Here is an 18,168-nt window from a genome sequence, read left to right on the forward strand (position 1 = left end):
TGCTCGCTCAGCATCTCTCTTATTTCACAGTCAAACACAATGACAAGATTCACATCTGAATCTGTCATGTTTTGAAAGTTTTATGGCTCCTGAAATTTTATTTCAAATGACAGATTTTATTTTCCCACTGGGTGATTGGAGGGGTACTCCTGACAGAAAAGTGCAGGAGGTTTATACATGTAAAAATTTTTTCGCAGACTAATCAAAAGCCCTCATGTATTGTGTCTAGCAAGTATATGCATTGTCACAAGAGGAAACTGTGATTTACAGTACCTGGTGTGAGGAAATAATTTCAAGTATAATACCAAAGAAAGCACACATTGCTCTGCTGGAATATTAATGTCAGTAAAATCTTAGCTTCCTCTCTCATCTTCTTCAGGCATTATAACTCAGGCATATCCGTGGGGGCTGCAGACATGTACCTCCGAATGAAGGGAGTCCTAAACAACACTCTCATATGGAGGACTTTGTACGACCAGGGAACCCGTTGGAACCAGGTCACCGTACAGCTGGGACGCATCACGCAGCCCTTCCAGATCGCTCTTGCTAAGATCAGCCTTGGTGTGTTTGACGGGGTCTCTGCCTTGGATGATGTTACCTTTGAGAACTGTTCGATGCCCCCAACATTAGCAGAGTGCCCTTCGCACACACATTTCCACTGCGTGCATACAAAGGCATGTGTGGAGCACTTGCAGCTCTGTGACCTTGTGGATCACTGTGGGGATGGATCCGATGAGGAGGGATGTTGTGAGTGTCTCTTTTGATTATAAATATTCAGTGGTGGAAGAAATACTCATCCTTTACTTAGTACAACTACATATTTGAAAAAAAAAAGTTATATAAGGCCTTTCGTGACTCAAGTAATGTCAATTGGGTGGGTCTGAAGACTACCAGTGACTACAAATGAAAAAAATCTGTTGGTGTGGAGTTAGAAAGAGGTGAGCTTACCAAACCTCTGCAGTTCCTCATCTCTGCTTGAGAGAGCGCTTGGGGCTATGTTAGCTGCTCATAGCTTACACTCCCTGAATTTTAGACTGAACTTTTTGGTGGAGTTGCATTGTGTGTGATGTAGGCGCTGGTTTTGACATGGAAGTCATGAAAAAAAAACATATCTCTAGGTCTGCTGCATCAATTTGGACACTGTCCATCGTCCTACAATGTTATAGGACTGCAATGCTAAATCAGTGTTGCCATGTCACTTGTAAAAATGTACTTAAAGTAAAAGTCCGGTAACCTAAGATGTTATACTATTATCTATAATAATTAATGCATTGATTTGTAAGTAGCATTTTGCTGTTTTAGTTGGTGGAGGTGGTGCTAATTTGAACTACTTTAAACACTCTTCAGGTAGTTAAAACTATAAAAATGCATCATATTTTCTAATCTCTTCATATGCTTGGTTTGTGAAATCTTAATCTGAAGAGTAATTTGTGATTATAGTTTTCTGAATTGGAGTAAAAAGTACAATATTTCCCTGTGAAATGTAGTGAAGTAGAAGTATAAAATGGCAGAAGATGGAGATATTCAAGTAAAGTAAAAATACTTAAAAATGATTCTTAAGTGCTGTACCTAGTTTCTATTTCTGCTTGCAAAGCTTATATTGCCGCTGTAACTGAATCCAGTGTAGCTTTATGTTGTTTTTTGGCTCCAGTGAAATTAATTTCCTGTGATGTCTCACAGCTCCAGAGCTGCAGTGTAACTTCGAGCATGGGTTGTGCAGCTGGAAACAAGAACAGAGTGGAGGGGATGTGTTTGACTGGACCCGCATCCAAGGCCCCACTCCGTCCTTTGACACAGGACCCTGGAAGGACCACACACTGGGCACCAGCTACGGCCATTACCTCTACATCGAGTCCTCTCTCCCACAGGAGTTCAAGGACACAGCGGTGTTGCTGAGTAGAGTCTTCAAACCCACCCACCAGCGCGGCAAGGATCCGTCCAAACCCCGCCACTACTGTGTTTTCCGCTTCCATTACCACATGTTCGGCTCACATGTCTTCTGCCTGGCGGTGTACCTCAGGACCACCGCTACAGGTCGTGGACACATGCTATGGGTACGATATGGAGACCAAGGAAACCTATGGCACAGGAAGACTCTCTACCTCAACAGCGCTCAACCATTCCAGGTAACTATAACGCTCCAGAAATTGATCCAAAACAGCATCTTTCTGTCATGAATTGTTACTTCTTACTTAGAAATAAGCAGAGCGACAGAATATGATTCAGATATTCCTTTCACATTCCTTGCAGTCCTTAAAAAATAATAATCACTGACACTGAAGAACATTTAGAGTTAAGAACCCTGATGGAGGAAGTATTCAGGTCCTTTACATAAATGGAGCAATACTACAATGTACATAATTGACCCTTTGCTAAGCCACGCCCCGATAAATATATCTAAAGTAAAAGTATTCACTATGCAGGATTGACACCTTCAGATAGACATACAATATATATAACAAATTGTAAACTTTTATTACTATATAACTAATGCTTTAAGTGCTACTATAATGTTGTAGCGAAGCTAGTTTTAATTTCATAAACTTAAAAATTTATAAAATCTTAATCTGCGAAGTAACTATTTAATGTCAAATAAATGTTGTTGATTGAAAGTACTATCTTAAGTATCACAAAATGGAAATGCAGTACGGTAAATAAGAAAATGTTTTCTTATTTGAATGCTTTCCACACTGGTAGTCACACCGCATCCCAGACAAAATAATTAGCATTCAGTCCCCTTGTGTAATCATAGATAGACACACAGACCTGAGCTACAGGTAAACACAGTTCCCTGGCAGGCAAAAATGAAATGGTAGTGGAGCAAAAAGTCTGTATTTAAGAGTGCACTACAGCGTTTCATGATGAAGATCTATTTAATAGCTTCACTGCTCGACATCGATCCCTCAAGATGGATGTTCTGTTGTCATTACTCATGAGTGAGTATAACTTGATAGGCAGTTAAAGGCTTTTCCTCCATTATGGCATTGAAAACAGGAGCTCTGTTTGTCAAGTTAATTGACTACAGAAAGGGTAAAAGAGAGACTGATGTATTAAATTCTGACTCAGGCTGATCAATTTGATCCCACGGTGGACATATTGCCACAAAATGACAAAGTATAATGATTTGACATCAAGATAGTCAATTGTACCAACACACTCATTCTGCCTTAATTTAACATGACCGCTGTAACCACAACTAATGTTACGTGTGAAAACAACACTGTTTCAGCTTAGAATAACTAAAGGACATTTAAAATGCATGCAAAAAGTAACAATAAGCTCAGGAGCATTAGGGTTAATTAAATTGTTTACAAACAGGCTGTTTGCTAAGGCAGCAAATGGAAATGACAATTGATAATTGGAAAAAATATTACAAAATGTGTTGCGAAACACTGCTTCTTCAATCATGCTAATGTGACATTCTAAATACTCACATGGTGCCTCTTCCAGATAGTGCTTCAAATAAACATTTAACAGGCTTGCCTTGTTTATTAGATATGCCTTATTCTGCTAAACACGGACAGCATTATCAGCAGAAAACACTTCCTTATTTTTGAGGTTTGAATTTCCTTATTTGAAGCTAGTATCAGACTCTCTTTGTTCAGTATTTCCAAATTATGTTTCACTCCTTGGCAGTGACACAATGGCAACAGAAATGGTGGCTGCTGACACCAATTATCTGAAGCAATAATCTTTTAGCTAATGGTTTTCTGCATTGGAAAGCTGTGACAAAACTTAAAATCCATTGTATGTAGCTAAGCTTACTGGCAAGCAACCAGAAAATACACTCACTTAAACACTTAATCGGTATTTGAAAGAAAAAGCAACAGCACATTGTTGCTTTTAGTTACCTTAAAATTACGCACATGTAACTTTAATGAATTATGGCTGCATACCAACTGGCATGGCTTACTGGGATACAAGGATATCCCAGTTACACCTTGCTATTCCTGCTAAAACAAGTCAAAATGTCTGCAGTGTAAAATAAATCAATTGACTAAACTCATGGTACATCCATTTGACGCGGCAAGTTGGGGAAGTTAACACCATTATCAGTGACCTTTTGCCTGAAATATGTACTTTTCAATGATTTTATAGGGGCTTTTTCATATATTGAAATGTCAACCTTGCAATGAGGGGCGGCTGTGGCTCAGGAGGTAGAGTGGGTTGCCTGTTAATCGGAAGGTCGGCCGTTCAGTTTCTGTTTGAGCACTTAGGCTCACTGAATGATGAATGCAGATGTAGTGTAAAAACGCTTTGAGTGGTCTAAAAGACTAGAAAGGCGCAATACAAATACAGAGCATTTACAATGTGCTTAATTAATTAACAAATTCTTACACATTTTTTTTTTTTACAAACTCACAGGTGTGAAATGTTGAAGAGTGGTCACTATCTATATTGACAGTGGTTTGAGATTGCTATGTTGAAAAATAAAAAAGTAATTGACGATGGATCTTATTGCACTACAACTCCTCCTATAGAAACAGGCACGTTGGACCGACATTCAGTTCTTTGCGCCCTCAAATGCATCGTCATCTTTGGTGATTTTAAGTTGTTTAAAACTGTGAAACGTGGGCCTAAATTAGCTCTTCATTATATCTCCAAACTTGGAGAAATCGAGGCTTTGAAAGTTAGAAATCATCATCATGTATTTCATCATCATTAAACTAATTTAACCCCGTCTCCTGAGAAAAAGTCTTTAGCAGGACTGCCAACTTTTCAATTTAGTTTGGTGTAAGATTCGGTATTGGAGGTCTGTTCATTTTAGGCCTTCTGTGTCATATCCCACCACAGGGGTTGGGGTCATCACTCTTTAATCCTGCATGTGACAGCCATATGTATGTGTAGATGAAAAGCCAAGTCAATAATCACGGTCAGATCAGTTTGATCAAGATACTTGCCAACCTCCAGACATGATAGCCTTAATGTTGACCAAACCATGTATTGGAGAGTCTTCCCCCAGAATCTATGTGTCAAAACCAGAGATTGTATTTCTTTTAATTCTGTAGTGAGTGGAATATTATAGGTTAATTCATAATAAGCAAGAGTGTAGGTTTTCCTTTAGCAATGGAGGAGCCACTTATTTAGACAGGGGGTCTGGTGGTCCTCTCCCAGCAAATTTTTAGCATTAAACATTAATTTCCTGCATTCAGGTGAAATTTTCTTCACCAATTCCCGACTTTTCTGCATCCATTTATGATGGAAATGTTTTTATCCAGGCTATGTCAATGGAAACAAAAAACTCAGGCAGCAGGTGACAATTTAAAATATAAAATATACCAGAATATAATTCAGTAGGTGAATGGCTTTCAAGCATTCTGTATTTCTTTTTCTTTCATGATTTAGTCTTCCCTCCTCTTTGTGTCTTTGTTTGGGGACATTTCTCTTTAAATGTGGCACCTTTTCACCTCAAGGATAAATTAATTAATTTTAATTTAATTAGAAACTCCTGCATCTGTCCTGCATATCTGTGTAATCTGACATTTCCAGAAAGATGTCATCAGAGCTGCCAACTCTCATGCGCTGAGACGCAATTGACACTTTTCACACTCACGCCATACATCAGTTTTGTCATGCAGTGTAGCCTATAACTGATGGCATCGACTCGGCGCGATTACACTCCACCCAGCTGGTGCGACACTGGCGGACGCTGTGAAAGGAATCGAGCGAACCCCGTTTGCTCTTGTTTGGTTGGTTTTGTATTTGCAGTTTAGTCCTGTCCTCTGTTCTGTTGAGTTTAGTTCGCTGTGAGTTTATTTATTGGTATTTAGTCTGTGTTTTGGTTCCATGTCTTGGTTCTTAGTTCTGTGTCTTAGTTAATGTTTTTGTATTTACTCCTAGTTCTGTGTTTGCATTATTTTGGCCTTGTCTGCTCTGAGTTCAGTTTTATCCTAGCTTTAGTCTGTTTTCCCTGTTGGTTTAGTTTATTTGTCTGATTTGGTCTGTCTATTATTCTGATCTGTTATATCTTATTTTGATATGGCCTGTGTTTAGTGTTCAGTAACCTGTGTTATGTCTGTTCCCTCAGTTATCCCTCTGCATGCCTGTCTCTCTGTTTTCACCTGCTGTCTCTCTGCTTCGTTAGTCCTCATCCCGGTCACCTGTGTTGCTCCCACCGTGCTGTTAGTCCCCGTGTGTATATGTGCTTGCTTGTGTTTTCAGTCCTTGGCTGGTCATTGTAGCTTTTGATGGCTCTGTCATGTGTTGTCAGTCTTGGATCTGTACCTGTTGGATTACCTGTTTCTTTTGGAATGTTTAATTTGGATTTCTTTGGACTCCAGTTGTGAGTGTGCTCGCCTTTTGTTTCGCCGCCAATAAATACCTTCTCGAACTGTACCTGCTCTGCTCTGTGCCCTGCATTTGGGTCCTCCAACCTGCTCAAGTTGACAAACCCTGACACTTGATAACTAGAGAGTAATCTGATTACTGCGTAGCGCTGGGTATTGCGTGAGAGTTGGCAGCTCTGGCTTGGTTGATTTAAACTTGATTATATTTAGGAAACAATTGTGTGAATGTGTCAGACCACAAAATAAAACTTCATTGCAACATTAAACAATGGACTTGTGATCAGAACATGTGCTTGTTTGTGTTGTGAAATAAAAGAAGTTGAAGGTGATGCCCATGCTTCGGCTTGTATTTCTCTTAACACAGTTCATATGGTGGCTAAACTTGATTCTTTTATACATCAGTGATGATCAGCATTATTCTCTGTATCATTATAACATCCCACACTAAGACTAGTGCAACCTTCTTCAGTAAATCACTTGTTTGAATCTAGTTCGCTAGTAGCTGAAAATAAACGGGTGCATCCCAAATGTGAATAGATATTTTGTTTATATTAATTTTCTCTTTTGTCAGATTTTGATTGAAGGTACAGTTGGAGATGATTTTAATGGAGACATTGCCATTGATGACCTTTCCTTCCTGGACTGCGAGCCATATGAAGGTAAATGAATATGCCGGAACAGAAAATATAAACTTTTTGGGGAAATGTTGATGATCTCCAACATTCCTTATTTTCAATTTCCAATGCTGATTTGTGTGTTCTACCTTCCCTTGTTCCAGGAGAGCTCGATCCCACACCGAATACCACTACCCCTGCAGTGACAACTCCAGCCCCCACAGTTCAGCCCCACAGCTGCCCTGATGGAGAGTTTGTGTGTGGGGCACATGGAGAGTGTGTTGTCAACAGCAAAGTGTGTGATTTCAGGGAGGATTGTTCTGATGGTTCAGATGAATTAAACTGTGGTAAAACAATCTTTTCTTCTCAGGATATCTATAGAAAGCTTCCATGATTTCACTAAATATTATTTCACAATGCTGTTTTTCTCGTCTTTTGCTTCTTCTGACTTCTCATGTTTTCTTGTATTTCCTGCCCCTCCCTTCTCTGCTTACTTACCTTTTCCTTTCTGCAGTAAAGGAACTGTGCGATTTTGAAGGCGGTGACACTTGCGGTTGGAAGAGTGTTGACTCCTCTTTGGTCTCAATCCATGCATTTCGCTGGTCACCTGACCAGGGGGAGAGCATTCATGATGGAGAACAGAACCACCGTCCTATTAATGACCACACCCTGTGAGTATCAGCAATACAATTTATGTTATAGTATTATCTTTATAGTGGAAACAAGTCAATTAATCAATGACTCAAATGAATCTGCAACTACATTAATTACTATGAGAATTTGATTCTAGTAAATTCAATATCTTTGGCATTTGGAGGTGTCATCTTAGGCATTGTTTTTCCTTTTTTATTGACATTCTGAAATTTTAGAGACATGAATAATCGAGACAATAATGAGCAGAATAATCAAAAACAATATCTAAACTGAAGTTGGATAACCTCAAAATATATTTATCCTACGGTCCCTAAATGTATCACAAGTGTAGAATGGCTGCATAAGAACTGAGAAGACTTAAACAACTAGTCTTTAACACATCCATAATACTTCACTAAAAGCAAAGACATTTAGAGAACAAAATGTACCCGGAGTTGAGGAAGTATAGCCCATCTCTAGCAGATTGACGGTGACCGGATTGTCCTTTATCTATGGTTTATTGAGTGAACAGAGGGAACAGATAATGGCAGTGCACTTTGACCACTACATTTCAGTAATTTCTTCCCTTGGCCAGAACTGCAGATACAATCTTCTTTCATCACCTCTCTGTCTCCTCCAAAACCTTCCATCCTCACTCCTGCAGCAGCCTTGACTGTCTCTTAATCGATAAGGCACGAGTGAAATGGAGAGGGGAAGCTGTCTTATTTAACCCAAGTGGAGCCGCACCCTTTTTTGAATTTAGTGAAGCAGAAAGGGTTGGAGCAGATAAAGGCACTATGTGGAGTGTGTGAAGATACAGATGAGGTCTGTTAAGGCATTATATAGCACTACTCATCTTACGGTTGTTTGTGGACAGTTATGTGATTGGCAGTTTATAGCTTGCTGGCTTATGAGCTTGAGAACAGAGATGAACAAATATCAATAATGATATGTAAACTGTTGTCATTATGATCACAACTACTGTACTGAGTATTTTTGTTCTCAACCAAGTCTTGATTGATTGGTCTAAAATGTCAAACAATAGTGAAAAAACACCAATTTTTCAAAATGGCAATTTCTTAAAGCTCAAACTGGCTTCTTCAAAGCGTCTGTATCTTGTATTTCACATAAGATGAAGAAAAAAAAGTCCTCATCACAATGGTAAGTCTGGAACTAGAGAACGTTTGGCATTTTTGCTTGAAAAATTATTTAATTGAATGATCAATTCACAAAATTGTTGCTGATTTATAATCAGTTGATTGGCTAATTGATTATTCAACAATCTGTTACGGCTGTAGTTGCCATAACCGAAACTAAACTTGGTCAGAGCTCTAAAATTAAGACCCAAGTTGTTTTTAAAGTCATCCTTCTGCTCAAATATTTTTCATTGTTGGTACTTCACTTGGGTGTTTCACTTCTTGAGCAGAATGATGTTGTTTGTTTTCATATTCACCTGCTGAAGGATGAAAGTTTCTCTGTGCTCACCTTAAATCTCACGTTTGTACAAAAATTTACTTTACAGTAAAGTAAGACATCTTGTGTCAAACAAACAAAAATAAGTGTTAGCGTTATCATAGACTCTGGATTTTTGAATGAGGGACAAGGAGTAGCAGTAATTTTAAGAGTTTGACTTAATTTGGATTAACTCAAGAAATAGGCTAAAAGGGCTAATTAAGGCTAATTGAGCTAAAGACAAACTAAAATGTAACTGTACATAAGGTAACTAATGTGCTTGCTACAAATATAAATGAATGTACTAGCAATACTAAATAAACTATAGTATGATGTATGAAATTTAATGCAAAAAGGGTTAGTATTAGCTCATGTGCAATGTGAATGTAATGTGCATAAGGGCAACAAACTAAACGAGGATTAACTTAACTATTGAGGTTGTAAATGTAAACTATGAAGTAACCCAAGGCGAGTGCAGTCCATCACATTTATACATCTTAAAACGTGTCTGGAAGCGATCTTTAAAATTCACAAATAAGTGTGCAGTCCAGAAAAAAACTTAACTTCAAAAATATACATCAGTTATCAAAGTACAAAATTATCAAAGCAGTCAGTGTCCACAGGCTTTCCATGCAGTGTTTAGGTCATTTTTATATACAGGAAAGTCAATACAATGACCCAATAATGATGCAAACTCTCAGTTGATGCTGAAATCCACTGCTTACTTAGAAGATGGGGATAATTATGATCTGTACTTTCTGTCTTTTCTCTGATAGGGACAGTCAGGAGGGTTGGTATATGTTTGCAGACAGTTCAAATGGTAACTATGGTCAAACCACTGACCTCCTGACACCCGTCATCTCCTCTACTGGGCCGCAGTGCACACTGGTCTTCTGGTACTACATGAGCGGATTCACAGTTGGATCACTGCAAGTAAGGAGAGTTAACATTCTGCACTAAGCGGGAGAATAATACTCCATGTAAGGGCCTCATCAGAAAACTCACAATATTTGCAGGTGCTGTTGAAGTATGGAAACGCCTCTCATGAGGTTTGGTCTCAGACTGGTAACCAAGGCAACAAATGGAGACGGGGAGAAGTGTTTCTGGGGTTATCAAACAATATCCAGGTCTGTAAATTATTTTGTCTCTTAGAAATACTTTCAAATGTGTTACATAACCAGAGTCAGTGCAATGAAATGGTTCATATCACATTTCGCTGTAATCAATAATGTGTTGCTCTTGCTTTTAGTGACATCAACACAAGCTGTACAATGACACAAATATTTGGGGGAAGTATAATGTCCATATCCTACCTCCTAAATCAAATCATGTATCTTAGTATGTGTCCATTGGGCACTTGTATATATCTGCAATGTTGTTCTTCCATTCCATATTTATATATTTCTACATTTATTTATGTTGACTGTATGTTTGTCTACGTGTAGCACCTTATCACCACAGCAAATTCCTCGTATGTGTAAAACACTACTTGGCAATAAAGCTCATTCTGATAAGCTGCTTGCTCCATTACTAATAAATCTCTATAATCAATTATAACACGCACAAAAATATTGAATTAAAAAACTTATTTAATAATGCATTTAAGTAGCAGAAAGCATTTTGTGATTGTGACTTGCTTTATTATCAGGGAACAAACTGCTGCTTTTATAGAAGAATTAACATCCTGTGAATGGAAGGAAATAAATGCTGCTTGAACAACACAAAAATTATTGATACTTATTTTTCTTAACTCTTAAACTGAGCAGATGTGTGTAAGACTCTTTACAATTTTGGGAAATCCTGTCCAACATACAGTTTAAAGTGAAGATCCCTTTTGACATGATTCAGGTGTCATCATCACTTTTACAATAATATATGTGATTCAGATTGACATTCAGTTTGAAGTGAAGGACAGCTTCTTAGACCGTGCACGTCAAGGTAATTGATTTCAGTTACAGCAGGCTAAACTAGACACCCAGACTTAATGATCAATGATGAATTGATTGAGTCTAATACGTGTTGTAACTCGGGTATGACAGTAATCAGAGTTGCAATCCCTCCATGGTGTCGGCCTGCTGAGGTTATTCTAGGTCACACACACACACACACACACACACACACACACGGAGGTCTTGTGTCAGCCCTGTTGGCTTGATTGCACAGGAGCAGTTATCTATCTCTTGGACCAAATATCACGGCCTTTGCACATTTTCACTGATGAGCATTAACCTTTGTCAGACCAAAACTGTGCTGATGGTACAATCAGTAGCTGAAGGGCCTTTTCCCACCGAGCAGCTTTGAGCCTCTTTTTCAAAGTGTAAGTGCCCTTTTCCTCTTGTCTCTGAGCTCTTCATCAACTCAATGCCCCTAGAAGCAGATTCATTAGAACAGCAGCGATTGGCTCTGTTGTTTCAGTGCTTTTCTGATATTAAGCATCAACCGTGGTGTCCAAAACTGTGATTATGTTTACACAACAGACAGGAGTTGATCCTAGGTCTGTTGTCCTTGGTCAGGTGGTGTTCAGGGCAAAGCGAGGGATCAGCTACATGGGCGATGTGGTGATAGACGATGTCAGCTTCCTCCACTGCTCCCCTCTTCTTCCTTCAGACCAGTCGTGTACACCTGAGCAGTACGCCTGCGCTAACGGCCACTGTATACCCCAGGACAACCTGTGTGACTTCATCAGCCACTGCGGGGACAACTCTGACGAGGACCCCTACATCTGCAGTTAGTCCTCCTCTGATGTCTAATGACACCCAAAGATTCATTTTCAGGTAATTGGATAGCCTGGATGGATTGTTTAATTTATTGCTGTCTTTCAGAGGGCTTTAGCGGGCGCTGCAGTTTTGAGTTTGACCTCTGTTCCTGGCGTCAGTGCAGACAGGATGACTTTGATTGGCTGATCAAAGCAGCCAGCACTCCGACAGTCGGCACCGGGCCATCAAGTGACCACACCCTCAGAGACCCCTCAGGGCACTACCTCTACCTGGAGAGCTCCTTCCCCCAGGCCGTCGGAGACACTGCCCGCATATCAGGGCCCTTACTGAGCCGCAGGAGCTCACAGTGCAAGGTGAGGTGGAGGTCAAAGTGCAGAAGGCAGGGGTCAGGTAGCAAGGTTATTTTAACTTTATTCGTCAAACTGGGAAACAAGTTAGTATGATGCCATTATTTAAAATTTAAGACAGGATATAACAATATATGGACAATTTATTTTTGTATTGAGGACCTTTAGAACTTGCTTTTACAGGTTCTGCATAGAATATATGTCTAAAAAACAACAAAATTACTACTTAGAAAAAACTATTAGAAAAGATGAAATAAGTTTGATGCACTAAAAACTGTAATAAAACATTGGTACTCCTCTAGCTTCCCTGACATAAATGCTAAAATGTGTTCTGTGAATTTGAATGCTTCCTGCAGTTTGTGGCATTTTAAGGAAGTCATATTTTGCTTCTTGGCTTTTTCCATTTCCTTTATTGTGTTACATATCTTAAATAGGTTTGCAAAGTGAAAACGCCCGAAGTCCACCCCAAAGGCAGTTACCATCGCCCACAGAAAACACTGCTCCTAACTGCCTGAAAAGACCTCGATTGTAGTCCAGGCTTTACGTCCGTAACCTATCTACATCATTATGTAACACGCGTCATAATGCTCGCCTAGTAGCTAGTGTGGCACGCCCTCAATAACACTGGTGGAGAAACACACTGAGCTGCAACACACAGTGACAAGACGTCCGCCTGCTGCCTCCCCTCACCCCAACCCTCCCTACCGAATGTTATGGAGTCTGTGGACAGAAGTTCTTACTGTGATGTAGAGACACAGTTGCAACTTTACTTCTAATTTGTTACAAACTCATAAAATTAAACCATGTAAACTATTCTGGTACAACCCCTAAATAAAATTATGAACCTGAAAATTAGCATAATATGACCTCTTTAAAAGGACAACAAAGTATATTTGTATTTCCATTAGTCTATGTATGGCATCTTTAAAGTATTATTCAGTGCTGTAATGACTAAAGAGGCAGCACAAACAGTGTTACGATCAACTACCTAATAACCTAATAGCTGCAATTCAGAATATAACAAAATGTAAATACTGACCAGCTTTAACTATCTGTTCATTTCACTAAAGATGAATGTTTTCTTAAGCTTGCAGTTTTTTTTGTCAAAGATTAAATATGACAATCTCTGAATCAGTCATTTCTGTACTTTAACAATTTAAATGTGTTGTAACTAAACCAGCTCTTAGAAATTTTGTGTGTGTCTGTGTGTGTATGTGTGTGTGTGTGTGTGTGTGTGTGTCCTCCCAGCTGTCAGCCTGATGCTCTACCGGGAACGGTGTCTTGATTGACTGTGCAGTTCGCTCTGTGCGTCGTGTCTGTCTTATCCCACTCTTTACCTGTCAATCAATCACGCAGTCCGCAAAAAGGTACCAATTAAACCAAAGGGAGGGCCGTATGGAGTGTGGGTGGGCGGACGGGCAGTAGCTCTCCTGAGATGGAGAGTGTAGTTGTGCTGCTGCAGCTCATGAACACTCCTCCATTTGGAGACAAACCCTATAAAACACATCACTGCCTCAGCTCTGTATGACGGAGAGACACAGTTTCTCTCTATGCTTTAATAAAGACGAGGACTAAAAGAAAAGAGTGCATTGATCTAGTGACAAGATTAAAATGTAATTTCCTTTTGTGTGCCCATACTTTTGGATTCTTTCCATATTCTGCCCTGAGGAGTAATGTTTTTTTGGGAGAAAGAAAAAATGGAAAACATAATGGATAATGAATATGTCTGTGTAGTAGTCAGTAACAATAAAAATACGCCCGTTAGACTTTAGTTTGGTGTACTGCATTGTCCTTAAAATATGTAGCAAAATGAGTTATGTAAAACAGTGTGGGGAGTATCATTCACATCTATAGACTCTGCAAGTCAGTGCCTTATTTTGATGTATGCCTTCATTTTCCGTCCTTTCGTCCAGATGCGTTTCTATTTTCACATGTCTGGAGACGGTATCGGGACCCTCAGCGTGTTCAGGAAGAGCAAAGGGCATCTTCATCTCCTTTTGAACCTGACGGGAGATCAGGGCACCTACTGGCAGATGAGGGAGATCCCGCTGAGCTCCACCAGGGACTTCCAGGTCATGTTTGAGGGCAAGGTGGGCCGAAGTCCAAAGTGTGACATATGCCTGGATGACATCACTTTCTCTCCAGGGTGTCTACTCGTCTCCTCAGCTGAAGTAGAGGACAACACTCCTCCGCCTCCTGCAGGTATACACTCTACTTAGTCTTCCTTGTTTTATGCTAAGCTAGTATTTTTTATTTTTTATTCCCTCTGCTCCAACTGCATTTCCCCACCCTCCCACTGAATCCTACCTCCTACCTGACCTACATCCATCACATTATCTAAATTTGATTTACTATAATCCTACTTTCTCTTTGAATTGCCTTTCAGAATGTTTCTCCCATTCTAAGGGAACACAATGTCACTTTGTCAGTCGGTCGTCCCGCAACTTTGAATTGGTATGGACTGAAATCTCAACAGCTATTTAATGGTTTGCTTTGAAATGTTGTAGAGACAGTCATGGTCCCCAGAGGATAAATCCAACCCCTTTTGGTGACCCCAAGACTTTTCCTCTTGAGGTTAACATTTTGATGGATTGCCATTAAATTTGGTTCCGCCGTTCATATTGATTTGTAATAGCTTCACAGATCTCTTTACTTCAGTGGTTCTCAAAGTGGGGTCCGGGGACACCTAGGGATCCTTGAGTGGGTTCCAAGGGATCTCCAGCAAAGGGGAATCATTTATTTTCACCATAATTCCACTGCTTTACTTAATCTGATGCCATCATCAGGTCAAATACTTTTGACAATCCCATCAGCCTCAGCGATACTGTTAATCATCAAATGTTAGCATGCCAAAACCCAGCATAAGGACTGGAGCACAGATGAAGGCCAGGGTGTAGCTGGAATATATTAGTTTTGTTTGATGTTCCTAAAATAACAAGTCAGCTAATAATACTACATTTTTATTCTTTATTTATACTGCAGTCTTTTTTTCTTGCTTTTAGGAAAAAACTGTACAACTATACCATTTAGGTCTGTTTCCTTTATGAGAAGATTTCAAAATGTTTAAAAATGACTGACAGTGTAAGAAGAGTGAATGTGGAGCCCCAAGTGCCAAATTAGTTTCCTGATTTAGGAAAGAGATCACATTACTAAAATGTAGATAATTGCAGTCTTGATGACTTTCACTGAAATAGTGTGTGCATATAAGCAATCATAGAACTATTGGCTGCTGGGATATTAGAACTGTGTTTCCATTTAGAGGGTGAAAATGAGCAGTTTCAGAAACTGATGCAGTATTTATAAAGAAAACAGTTAAATTCAGCTTGTCTATCGGGCATGGCCAAAGCATGTGCCAGATCTCCTGGAGAATGAGCAGATTCTTGAGATTTTGAATCACAGTCTGCTTGTCACATCTGAGCAGCTCCTCATTAAATCCCCGTTTCAACCAGAATACTGTTGAAATATGAAGAAAATGACACAAAAAATGCAAGTTCCTTGTGACATGAAGCAAAAAATAATTAAAAAAATTATGAATATTTTCTGTTAGCTGCTGAGGGAAAAACACTCTGCAATATTTGCTTGACATACTGACACAGTATTTGTCTCTGTCCATCTAAGCACTGACTGTAGCTCAGACTTGGGATCTCTTGAACTCTACGTCTGCATCCCTTGCATTCTTTATGAGAGAACCGTTTAAGAGGCGAGAGAAAATAACAAGAGCAGATTTATTGCCGTTGTTACTGCTGCTGTAATTGCCCTATTAAATGTATTGCCTTTCTCTCGAAGTGGATGGCGGGGAGAAGGAAGAGTTTGTGGATTGTCTGTGCTCAGACAGAGATATAACTATGTGGCCCCTGCAAGCTTCTCCTTGGCCTTTTGAGATGGCCAGGATGCTTGTCTTAAACAGCAGTAGTGTGATTTGGGATTTTCTCTCACTTGTCGTGTGCGGCCTCGCTGGGATATAACGCAGGTCTGCACACTAATAATGCTTCCATGTTAGTGCTGTTACGTTTAGCTCTCACCAACAGTTTCACGGCATACCAGTATATGGAAATTGACGGTTGTCATACCATGTGCTTATCTACAGTATTAGTAAAAAAAAAACGAAACTGCCAGAGAATCTCACTTGTGTGTGCATCTTTTTATTTATTTTCAAATGGAATCTTTTTACACATAACAGAGGATAAAATAACAGAGCATGCATTTCACCTCCTTAAGAGGAGACTGAAGGGAGAAAAACCCCCGAAACAAACGAGAACTGAAAGAAGCTGCGGTAAAAGCCTAGAACAGTTTGGTGATGGGTCGATGGGTCGCAGGCTTGAGGCAGTTATTGCAAGCAAGGGTTATGCCACCAAATATTACATGTTATTTACTTTAAGATTATTTGTTTCGTTCCTTTTGCTTACCTAAGAATGCTGTGGGCTAATACAAACGGTGATATGTCCTAAGTTGTTCAACACACCTAGATGTGAATACCAGGAAATAAAAGCTGAAATTCTGAACTCTTGTCTCATACTAATCTTTTGATCTTACACCCAAATGTCTTCAGTGAACAACAAAAACAAAGAAATTTGTTCCAATACTAACTATATATATATATATATATAAAATATATAAAATTTATTTCTGCTTATTTAAAAAATGAGCAGCAATGTGTCTTTACAGAATTAAAGACTTGTTTACTCTGTATAATCCACAGACTTTACTGTGATCAGTTTTTACTGGAACTACTTTCTGCTGAAGAAATAGCCTCTGTCACACAGCTGACAGTGTGTTCTGTGGATTATCTGGAGTAACGGGGACTTTGGTCTTTGGAAAGAGATGTTGCTATTAAATTTTTAACATTACTTTTCAATAGGCCACTGTGAGTAGTAAATTTGATTTACCTCTATAGCGCTGTCAGACATCTCAAGGATACATATCTCAAAATGTGAGAAAATATAGCTTTTATTATTTGGGTGAAGTAAGTCTTTATTTTAAATGTAGTCCTGTGATTGACTGAATATGTGCATGTAACTTACTTTTCATGCAAATTATGTTATGAATTTAGCTACACCTTAGCTACAAACATACCCTTGCATCTGTCATAAGGACTCCAGTATATAGAACGACTAGGTTGAGAAATTCCAGGAAGAATAAATATTGCAAGGGAGAAAGGGCAGAGAAGTCTTTTTTTCTTTTCTAAAAAAATTGACATGATCATTTTCAGAACAAGCAAATACAGGGCAAAAAGTGGGATAGAAATGGATGTGGGTCTGGAGAATAGAGGGACAGGTAGTATTTCTTGAAGTTTAAGACTGGGAGGAACACCGCTGCCCTGACAGTGAAGTGAAGTTCATTGTGCTATTAAGAGAGCCAGGAGGGAAGAGACTTGGCTGCTGCAGGCTACAGAGGATGTACAGTAATACTGATGAGACCAAAGACAGCAGGAACTATAATTATATATTGAAGCCCCTCAGGGAAATCTTCCTCCACTGCTTCATTCTATAACATAATATCACATTATATGATGGAGCTGTGAGGCAAACACGGCTGAAATTTTAATCTACCAAGACTACCATGTATCTATGGATGGGACATGCATGGGACTATAAGAGAATATCCTGCAACTATTGTAAATAAAAACCATGAGTCCCTGCTTGAGCACTGTCAGACTTCATAAAATGGGTAGCAGAAACATAATAAATAATGAAAGGGATGAGAAATTTTATTACATTCACTAGAAGAGAATTCCCTCACACTCACGATCATATTAATGAAGGCTTTAACATACAAATAAGTTTTAAAGTCAATCAGCGATGCAGCTTGTGCATTGTGTTCCTTCATATAATTTTGGACGAGGGTCTTTCTGTGAATGTCATGTCTAAAGAGAAAGCTGTAAGGAACATTTACTTGTCACCTGCACTCAGTGGCCCCTATATTAACTATACTCGTACAACCAGATGCAATCCAATACAACAGCCCTGCTTTAACCTCAGTCTTTTCAAAGCTACATTATTGGAAATGTGTAAATCCAATTATAGGTTAATTACTGAGCTCATAGTTAAAGGTGGTGTTGTATTGGACTACATTTTACTGAGAGGTGTTTTTGTCCTTTTAATTTACATAAATGAGGACT

General features: G+C 39.2%; 1 protein-coding gene across 3 annotated transcripts in view; it reads left to right on the forward strand.

Moving 5' to 3' along the window:
* The window catches only part of malrd1 (MAM and LDL receptor class A domain containing 1), a 56,994-nt gene that overhangs the window by 10,045 nt on the left and 28,781 nt on the right, over positions 1-18,168 (forward strand). For all 3 annotated transcript variants that reach the window (XM_038729772.1, XM_038729763.1, XM_038729770.1), the window contains 10 exons: positions 380-747; positions 1,681-2,126; positions 6,859-6,946; positions 7,066-7,248; positions 7,416-7,572; positions 9,763-9,919; positions 10,003-10,113; positions 11,500-11,713; positions 11,809-12,056; positions 13,964-14,252. In XM_038729772.1, the coding sequence (XP_038585700.1) occupies positions 380-747; positions 1,681-2,126; positions 6,859-6,946; positions 7,066-7,248; positions 7,416-7,572; positions 9,763-9,919; positions 10,003-10,113; positions 11,500-11,713; positions 11,809-12,056; positions 13,964-14,252 (2,261 nt within the window). The remainder of the gene's footprint in view (positions 1-379; positions 748-1,680; positions 2,127-6,858; positions 6,947-7,065; positions 7,249-7,415; positions 7,573-9,762; positions 9,920-10,002; positions 10,114-11,499; positions 11,714-11,808; positions 12,057-13,963; positions 14,253-18,168) is intronic.

Source organism: Micropterus salmoides, unplaced genomic scaffold (assembly GCF_014851395.1).
Source record: "Micropterus salmoides isolate LMB-PRFRI ecotype aquatic unplaced genomic scaffold, ASM1485139v1 Ms_hic_scaffold_1, whole genome shotgun sequence".
NCBI lineage: Eukaryota > Metazoa > Chordata > Actinopteri > Centrarchiformes > Centrarchidae > Micropterus > Micropterus salmoides.